At 44.9% G+C, this 10,158-nt stretch overlaps 1 protein-coding gene across 6 annotated transcripts in view; it reads right to left on the reverse strand.

The window, feature by feature from the left end:
- The window catches only part of LOC126544145 (deubiquitinase OTUD6B-like), a 42,958-nt gene extending 37,403 nt beyond the window's left edge, over positions 1–5,555 (reverse strand). For 3 of the 6 annotated variants that reach the window (XR_008608741.2, XR_008608740.2, XR_008608739.2), the window contains exon 1: positions 4,756–5,265. Coding sequence is in view for 2 of the 6 variants with exons in the window: in XM_055062012.2 (XP_054917987.1) it covers positions 2,441–4,278; positions 4,756–4,834 (1,917 nt within the window). In the remaining 4 variants the exon portion in view is untranslated. Of the gene's footprint in view, positions 1–1,892; positions 4,279–4,755 lie in introns of those variants that run through there. The other 3 variants (XM_055062012.2, XR_008608742.2, XM_055062013.2) reach the window with 3 other exon arrangements.
- Positions 5,556–10,158: the final 4,603 nt, after the last annotated feature.

The following is a 10,158-nucleotide window of genomic DNA, read 5'->3' on the forward strand; positions in this document are numbered from 1 at the left end:
GAACAAAGCATCAGATTGAGTCAGCGGCTGGCTTGAAACAATACAGCATGTTGTGTGAGCCCTTGTTGATATTGTCATTCTTTGCAAGCTTTTCAAAGGTTTCAACACATACTATTGGTTCAATTCTAAAACAATAATGGGATTACTTAGTTGCAACTAGTGAATTTGTTAACCTTACGTGAATGACCGATATTTATATCACTAAATGTAGCGCTTTTAGACTGTTTCTGCTTTTGCATTTTGATATGCTTAGTACCTCCCACGAGTTTTCAGATTCCATGACCCCGGTTTCTGATATTAAAAGGCTGTACAAGTGACCAATGCAAAGATATGCTGGTGGCATTCTCTGCATTAGAACAGCTTTATTTTTGCGCAATCAATATTTAATAATTTTGACAAGTCTGCATACTCTCTATGCCCCTTAAAACCGTCTCTCATATTTCCCATATTACTGCCTAACCAAAATATAATATGAACCCAAATATCATACAATAGACAATTTTGGGGCAAAGAGAAGAAATTACCCACATACAACACAACGAAACAACATTTTCAGCCATATAAGACCCCTAAAACCTATGGTAGCAAAATAAAATAAGCAAAATTGACATGCCGAAATGTGGAAACCTTTGTAGCATATGTGGAACATAAGAGTAATTTCAATCTTTTTGTTCTCCTTTTGCTGTAGCACAGGTCTTCAAGTTTGTTTGTTCAGTTTCACTTATGATAGCTGGCACAAATTATTCTGCTACTAGCCACTTCAATGAAAGCAGTGCTTAAATCGGGAGCTTAGCTCAAAAGTAAGTGGCCATAATAGCACAGATATGTTATTACACTTTAAAGTAACACTTACAGCCTCAAGCTATTGTGTATAATGTCTTAACAAATCTCTTAACACAAATGCAGAAAGTAATGAAGGCATTTGAAAACCTGCAGGCTAGCTCCAGAACAAAAATGCATTAAAAATGTTACTATTTCCAGAATAAAAAGTAACACATAGGACTACTGTTAAACACAACCACCTTTGTAACTGTAGCTACACTAATAGGTCACTAAACCTTTGTGTTGCAGCAAAATTATGTGCACCCAGTGTAGATTGGCTGAACTATTCCTCAACCAATGCCAACTGACATATCTTGATAACCTGGGTGTTGTGCATTCAGTCTGCATGCATGACAATGCTTGGTAAAATAGCTTTTGGGGTGTATAAAACTGAGAATTCAGTATGAAAGGGCAGCAGTCAATGGATCGTATTACATGATCAGTATATACACAATGTAATGAAAGTATTACCACATCCACCTGCTTACTACACAAGGAAATGACTGCTTATTCCAATAAAATATCTGCAAGAGCAGAATTGCAAATTAACAGAAAATACAACTACATCACAGAGTCATGCCTTGCAAGTACAAGGGATAGAAATTAAATGGGTAAATGCCAAATAAAATACAATGAACAGTTTTAGCTCCTATTTTGTATTTACCTGTGTCATCTAAACATCACAACAGCTGTTCACCCAATGTGTAATTCTCGATATCACTTCATAACCAGTCTTATTTCATAACCTTCAATGCATGTGCAAACAACTAATATGCTATGAAACACAAGACATTCAATATGGTCACAGTAAGCCACAACAGCAAATCACCCCATTAATATTACAATTAATTCAAAATCTATTTTGGTTCCACTATAAAGGTGTCCAATTTTTGTCAACCTGTTCAAAGTACTTGAAATGCACCAATCACTCACCATACAATGCCTTCTAAGGCATTCCCAGAGGGCTCTCAAGGTGAAGCATTCTCTCTCATATATATATATATATATATATATATATATATATATATATATATATATATATATATATATATATATATATATATATATATATATATATATATATATACACACACACAAACACACACACACACACACACACTGAACGCCTTCCACTAAAACTGTCACTCGCAACCAATATACTTGAGGTGCATAACATGCAGATTTAATTGTAAGCTGTCAATGGATAAGTGAACTTTGAAAGTCATGCAGATAAATAATGAGCCATGTCTAGTTTTTCTACAACTACTCTTGGAATGAAAAGAGTAACTCATGCACTGCGCAGTCATCACAAGATGGATGAACATCCAAACATCACGAGCCAGTCATGTCAATCAATGGTATAAATGTTTAAATGGTCCACAATGTGCAATGCAGAAACATAGAAACAATTAAATTAGGAAACCCCTGCTAAGGATTAACAGATGACCGACACCTGAGGAGCTTACCGTCTACAAAAATCAGGTATTTGGTGGCAGCAGTCTCTAAATAGTTGAGGTCATGGCTTTAGCTTGGAAACTAACACTGCTACTTTGCAGTAGTGCAGCTGGAAAGGGCATATCACTTAATAAACGACACATAAAAAACTCTGCTCTGTTCCTTAGTTTATGTCGATGACCTCTTGCTTGACGGGAAGACTCTGTGGTGAATGTGGCAAGCGGACGGGTACACCTGATCCAGTTTCCCAATATGAAGCTGCACGTGGTCGCTGACAGCCTTGCGAATACTGTTCTCTGGTCACACGAAGGTTCTGAAGAAGTTTTAGCTGAGCTTGACCAAGATGCTGATAGTCTGTTTTCCGAAACAACAGCTTTTTGGAGTGGCTGTCATGTCGTGTTAGCATGGTGCCAAATCCCAAGGCAGCAACTCGCTCAAGAAAAAGGGCAGCAAGTTGTGTGGGGTAGCGTGGCTTCCCAGGGATGTTTGGATCAGTGACTGAAACATATTTCATCTGTGCCACTAATGTTGGTGTGAGAAGGGTCTTCCCACATATTAGTAGCCGCCTGATTTTGTAGTGAAATTTGTCCACAAACTCCTCTTGCGAATCTGGAATAATAGAGCTGAATGAAATGAAGGATTCTTGTTGCTCAGGTAGTGAGATGTGTGAACCACTGAGCTCATTGTCCCGCGCTGGCGATTGAACAATAGACACAGAAAGCTCACGAGGAATTGGAACAGGTACTGGAACTTGCTCGTGGTTCGACTGCACCTGTACATCAGGTGCCACACAGAAAACTGACGAAACAGAAATATTGGATACTGTTCCATTTGCACAATGCTGAAAGCTGTTGCTCTGATGGGATGTTCTGGGGCTCTCAACAGTGTGGAACAACTCATCTCGAAGTGGACATTCAAGAAACTCTGCTTTAATTCGCAATGTGTGCATAACTATGTCATGTGCTTCCCAAACATGTGCTGCAGGTATTTCATACTCGCGTATGTCAGGCTGAATCGCTGCACTAAGACAACCATCCAAAACATATAGTGCTGCAGCCAACCGAAAGATCTGACTAGTGGCTGTCTTGAACAGTGCAACTCGGCAATTCCAACTTAATGCCAGCTGCTTGAACTTCGACATAAGTTGTGGAAGAACACACCTTGCTTCCTCTGATAACTTGTACTGCACAGGTAAGCAATGTGCTTCTGCAATGGAAAGCAGCAAGGCTTTCAACCTGTCTACCTCCACATCTGCTACCTGTTCATATACAGTGGCCAGGTCCAGTGATCTTTCATGACCACAAGCAAGGAGAACATTAGGCCACATGCATTCCTGGAATTCCAAGTTTTCATACAGCTTTGAAGATAGAACAGAATGAAAAGTATATGGGTCTGTGATACAGCAAAGATTAAAACGTGCTTCACTCAAGAAAGGGACATCAGAAGTTACCGGACACCACAGCACGGGCACACCCAAGGCAAGTCTTTCAAACTTTCCTTTCCCAACAGATGAGAAAACAGATTTTACTTGCTCGAAAGACGTATGTGCACCTATAACAGGCCCAACCTGTGGCAGCGTCAGCAACCTGGTAAGGCTAGTACATGATGCTTCATCCACTACTACAGGCTTTGCTGCAATATCCCTGGAAGGCAGTTCTGAGTGCAAGTCACAAAGAAGTTTTTGTAGGGTCCAGACAAAATTGTGACAACTGTGTTCCCTTGGCACCAAGACAGAAGACCACAGCACAGGATTTTCTTGCCAAGTCGATGACAGACAAATTTTTGTTGACGATGAAAGACCCATAAGGTGGGATGTGGCTGTAACAAGACACAGGAGTAAAGTGTCCTCTGCTATGCCATGCTTGATGGCACAGTTGGCAAGAAACTCATGAAGGTGCAGCGAGACAATGTTGTTGGCGGGAAATGGGATAGATTGGAGTCTCCTGAAGCAGACTTCAAACTGCTGGGTGTTCAGGTGGTACTGCTGGCATTTGACCGCGCCTAATGGGGAAGGGAGAAATTGAAAAAAAAGAGAGAGAGTATGGGGTAAGAATAAAGTTGCAGCACTCTCCAATCTTAAAACAGCAAAGTCGACAAAAACTTGAAACGCAACAAGACACGTTTATATAAAAAACACCACAAATGCAGTCTAACACGCTCAAAACAGCGGCGCTTGAATTACAATTTCTTAATTCTCTCTCTCTTTTTTTTTTTTTTCAAGCTCTCCCTCGCGCGACAAAGCCAAGCGCGCCGTATGCACTACTGCAATTCGTTCAAATAGCGTTCAGTTTGTAGTAGCAAATGACTTCGTACGCAAATAGCGACAAGGAGTCCGTAACGCCTTCGCAAAGGAGAACGTGCGAAGGAAAGTTTAATAACTGCCAGGTCGGACCGCTCGGCATCGCGCAGCTTCATGCGCTCAATTTCTTCTTTACTATAGCGTGAAAGAAAACATGAGCTGATGACGATTTCACTCACCTTGCAATTCTTTCCGTTCCTTCCTGTGCGCTTGCAAAAGCTCATCGTGAGAAAGCCGCATTTGGCCGCTCTCCGCCATGGTACGTACCGCGCTCTAAATTCAGCGACTGTACTCAAGAAACTCGAGCAAGTCAAGTGGACCACTTGCCCAGGGCAAGACAGATTGTACGAGAAAGCTGTCTAGGCACACCACAATGTCCGCAGTCGCCCTTCGTGCACAATATTTCTTCTGGCAGCTTCTGACGCAGAGGGCATGTGGCCACACAGGAGCCTTCAGCGACACATGAACAATGCGAGCCAGTACTACCCGTACTAGCTATGGTATCAGCCAACACGCATTGCAAAGTACTTACTACGTACTACTCTGCCCTGCACTACGTTGGCGGCCACTGTGGCCCCCGCGAACCTTAGGCTGCTGCGGGGTTGCGGCCGCTCTGACGCCGTGGCGGCCGTGGCTAGTGCGCGCTCCCAGATTCCCACAGCTCCCACCTCTGCCCTTCTGCCTTCAGCTTGACCCCACTAGCGCCGCCTATGCCAGAATATGCCGACTACGGTTGGAACGGCGTGCCAGCTTTACCCTTTAAATTCGTACTATTAATACTGTTAGTGCCACACCAACCATATGCTTAGCAGTGCACATTATATAGGAGCGCCGGCGAATGCTACGTGTGTGCGTAGTGCGTATTTCGTTGCCAAGCTTGCAATAGAGCTTGCCATTAGCTTTTGTCTAGGCAAAGACCGCCGGCTCTACAAGCACGACCGCCGGTATCACCGGCGCGGCGAACGTTCTCCGGTTCTCCTATCGCAGCGTGCGGTCACGCCCGCGCAGTGCCCGCCCGCGGTGCGGCGCCTGAGTTTGCGCACTGAGGATTTCTCACGGCTCACTGTAGCGCAGTGACGCGATCGTGTCATGCACATCTTAACAGACGCTGCCTGCCACCTTCGTACGACTTTTCCCATAAGAATGTCCATCCAACCATATATCATCGCACATGGGAGGATCTTCGGGAAACAACAGAAAGCCGTGCATAAGCTATCCGCTAAAACGGCCAACACAAATATGAGACAAATATTTGGGGCTTGTTTTACGTTTTATACGTAAGCCAAAATTACTGCGGGACGTCCCATTTGGGAATATCACGCAAGACGTCCGCTAGGTGGACTTCCTTTTATTCATTACTATGACTTTTTTAGTACAAATGGAAGCACCACAAATGTACTGTTAACCAAGAATGTTTACGGATCACGGGATCTCATAACAGCCTCTGCAGTTGCCAGTAAAAGCAGCTTGTATAGGTGTTCTGTGGTAAAAGTGTATAAAACAATGTTGTTAGCATATATATTCTAGTCGAAACCTGAAATGCAGGCTGCGTTGTGAGGATGCGGAGATATTAAGCTTTTTCTCAGATTTCATGGTCCGTAATATTTCTTGGTTGACGGTACGCTGCTGTGGAAGTGAAATTTATTGCGTTACGCTTCTCGATCGGGATCCCAGCAGAACAAGTGAGCATTATTGCAAGCGTCCTTCCATAAGGGTCAACACTATATACTTGAAGCGGGCAGCTTGTCTTTGAAAAATTATGCAGTATCCACGCACTGTGGGAATTAATATGCGTCCGTAGATATAGCATGAGTTCGTTGCAAACACAGAACACCTACAATAACCAACTTTAGAAGCGCGTATGTAAAGGCAGGGGAAAGGCAAGAGGGCGTGGGAAGGCCCAGGCCTGGTTTACCCTCGGAAACCGCCAGTGCATCAAAGATTTAATTTATTATTATTATTATTATTATTATTATTATTATTATTATTATTATTATTATTATTCCCGAAACGAGGCGAGACACTTGATCGTTACTTTTGCTAACACGTGCACCTTCATGCCAGCTGAGGCAATGCTGTTCATGCATAAGGTGAAGGCCATATCAACAATTAACCTCCGAGACCACCATCATCATGTGCTCTGGGCCAACTGTAGAACGCAAGGGTGCGCCATTATGAAGGCGAATAATGTTTGCAATGTAAGGCACAGAGATGTTACTTTGAAATCTCTGTACATTTAATGTGCTTTGCGTTTACTATATACAAACTCTGCATGACCCAGCTGGTCAGCACCGTCCACGCGCGCGCATATTCATAGAACACTGATGACAATTAATTAAGGTCAATGATGATATGGACATGCATGCCCTCTGAAACGGGAAGGTAGGCACATGATACTAATTACGAGACTTACATGGGCAAGTTGGTTAATTGCTGGCTTGATGTAACATGGTTATAACGGCGCGTTTTGACGAGGACACAAAAAGTCGGCGACTGTCCTCTATGCATTCTTTCTGTGTCCTGTCCTCAAAACGTGCAATTTGAACCATGTTATATCAAAACATGATACTAAGTTTTGTTATATTTTTAACGCTATATAGATAGCGCCGCGCAGTGCAAGAGCATAACGAAATGTCCTTAACCGACTGCGGTTTCATTGACGCGCAAAACACCGAGGTACCTTGGGCGCAAAATTTTAATTGCTTCTATTCCATCCCTTTTTATCCGAATTGACTAACCCAGCAGAATTTACGAGCTAAGCGGGCAGACCTTCATGTTGTACCTTCATAGCGCTGACGCCGTAATTACAGTCGCTGCTTATGAACCTCCGGAGAATATCAATCTTGCATTTTTAGATGAATCCATGGTTGCGAGAGGCAGTCAAACATACAACTTTAATGGCCCTGAAAACAACGTTATAGACAGATTTCTGTCACATAACGACTGCCGAGACCGATTACACAGCACTGAGGCGGTAAGAGCTATCAGCTGTTATACAATATATACAGAGTCCTGAATATCTGGCTGCGCGTGCTCAAAAAACGATTTTGCACTCACCGCCGCACTGTTCTTGCTCAAATTTTGCAGAAAGATCGCATTTCGGCGTCGACTTCGTTTAATGTTATATTTGGCATCGTTAACTGCCTGGTTTCTAAGAAAAAAGTGGAAATTCGCCTGCGCTTATGAGGATGCGAGTTGCTGCCGCGTCGGCGCAAGCATCAACTTGTGTCGCCACCTGTCGTCATTAGAGAAAGCAGCGTTTCAGAGCGCGTAGTCACCTGTTCCAGGAGCGGGTAACACGCGGCAGCCCGCAGATTGATTGAAATTTTTATTAGAAGGGATGGCCCGCCTAAGATAGGGGTAAGTGATCAGGTGAAAGGAAGGATGCCTGCCTCCTTCGTAAAGGACAGCAAAGCGTTAATTCTTCTGGTGGCATCTGCTTGCGGTGCGACCCAGTCTTCGTACGATGCCACCTTTAGAGTTCGGGTGTGCTTGTTCCTGAGGTTGGCTGTGGCAGGACAGGACCAGATCAGATGTTTGAGATCGACGTTGATTGCAGTGAAGTTGGGGCATTCCACTTGTGTTCCTCTCCACTTGCTCAGAACATCCGGTGTAATAGATGCCTTAGCCCTTGCTTTGTGGATGAGAACCTGGGCTGTTCTGGGAAGGCAAGTGGGGATGGGGGGAAGGATGGAATGGACTCCCGTAGTAGCGCCTTCCTCTCGTGTTTCAACCGGGCAATCTGGTGACCTGGTACAACGACGGATGACGGGGAGCTATAGGTGTGGTCCAGCAGGGACGGGCTCACTTCACGGCTGCGATGGCGGTCTTCTCTAATTTTCTCGCCTGCAGCTTCATGGGCCGCCCTGTTCCCTGCTCCCCTCATGTTGTGACCCGGTGCCCAGTGTACGAAAATGCGTGCATGTCTATTGTCCCGCAGGTCGCGACAGGCTTGTTTTATGCAGTGAGCTATGATAGTCGTGTAGGATCGGGAGTTCAGTTGCTTGAGGGCCTCTTGACTGTCGGTGTAGATGTGAACCGTGTCTTCTGTGCGCGCCTCACAGAGTTGAATGGCTTCTTCGATGGCCAGTAGTTCAAGATCGGTGGCTGTCCAGTAAGCATAGCCGCTGTGGCTCACGGCGTGTGCTTGCCTGTTTTCTCTGTAAAAAGCGGTAGCGACATACATTTTACCTGAATGTTCATCGTATTGTAAGGCAGCATCAGTATATATTTTTGTTCCTTCATGCTTTTGTTGCGCGTCTAGTACACTTTGTTGTCGGTGTGCCCTGCCTTCACCTTTGGCGTTCGTAAATAGTGGTCTGGGTTCCGTAACCCTTGTTTCATCCCAGGGTGGAGGGAGGTGATCCAGCTCTGGCAGGTGCTGGTTGGTGCCATGCAGTGCCGATAGCAGTCGCTGACCATTCCACGTGTTCTTCAGCCTCGTTTCATGGTTATCCTTGTGGGTTTTAACCAATGCTTCCACCGTCGGGAGGCCGGAATATCTATGCAGGTCTTCTTTTTTTGCGTGTATTGGTAGGCCGGTGATGGCCCTCATAGCCATGTTGTGTAGCTTGTCAAGTTGCTTGTAGTTTGCAGCCGTCAGGTCGTAATGTGGGGCTCCGTACCTTTTCTTGGCGATGAGAACAGCTACCGTAAGCCGTCGTGCAACTTCTGTTCCTGCCCCTCCGCTGTGGTGGGTTAGCCTCCTGATAAGGTGCACCATTGGTTTACATTGCTGCTTCAAATGTTGCAGCCATGTGCTTGCCGTGCCGTCCTTGTTGATTGGGATGCCCAATATTCTGAGGTATCCCTCTTCTGGTTGGCGAATTTGGTGGCCGTCGAAGTAAAGGGTTACGTCGGACCTTCCATGTTTGTCATGTATCGTGATGTAGTGCGTCTTCTCCGGCGAGGGTCTCATGCCTGTTGGCTTCAGCTCCTGATCAATTATATCCAGTGCATTTTGTAGCGTTGTTACTTGTTCAGCGGAACTGAGCCTATAGGTCGCCCACAGGGTTATATCATCAGCGTACATTGTAAACCAAAGGTTTTCAACTGCGTCTAACTTGCACGCGATCTTGGCCATGACGACATTAAAGAGTGTAGGGGAGATGACCGACCCCTGTGGGACTCCTACAGAGTTGGTGAAGTGCCTGGCTAAATGACAGGGAGATAGCTGAAATTCATATGTCCTGTCTTTTAAGAATGCTTTCACGAAGTTTACAATTCTGGTGCCTGCTCGGGTGCTTTGATGATAGCAGGGTGGCCAATGGTATCAAAAGCTTTCTTCAAGTCAACTGCTACTAGAATGCCTGGTCGTCCTCTGCAAAATTTCCTCTCGCGGTTGATGGTGGTATGCAAAAGATAGAGGATATATCCTGTGTGCTCAACTGCGGCCGGAATCCGGTCTGGAAGGGGTGGAAGTACCCACACTCCTCGAGGTGGTGGGAGAAGCGTGTGGTAACCATCTTTCCCATTAACTTACAAATGGTTGGAGTAAGTGAGACTGGTCGCATATTGTCGAGTTGCGTCGGTTGCTTGCCAGGTTTCGGTATAGGTGTGGCAACGGAATGCTTCCAGCGCTT

This window comes from Dermacentor andersoni, chromosome 1, assembly GCF_023375885.2.
Source record: "Dermacentor andersoni chromosome 1, qqDerAnde1_hic_scaffold, whole genome shotgun sequence".
NCBI classification, from domain to species: domain Eukaryota; kingdom Metazoa; phylum Arthropoda; class Arachnida; order Ixodida; family Ixodidae; genus Dermacentor; species Dermacentor andersoni.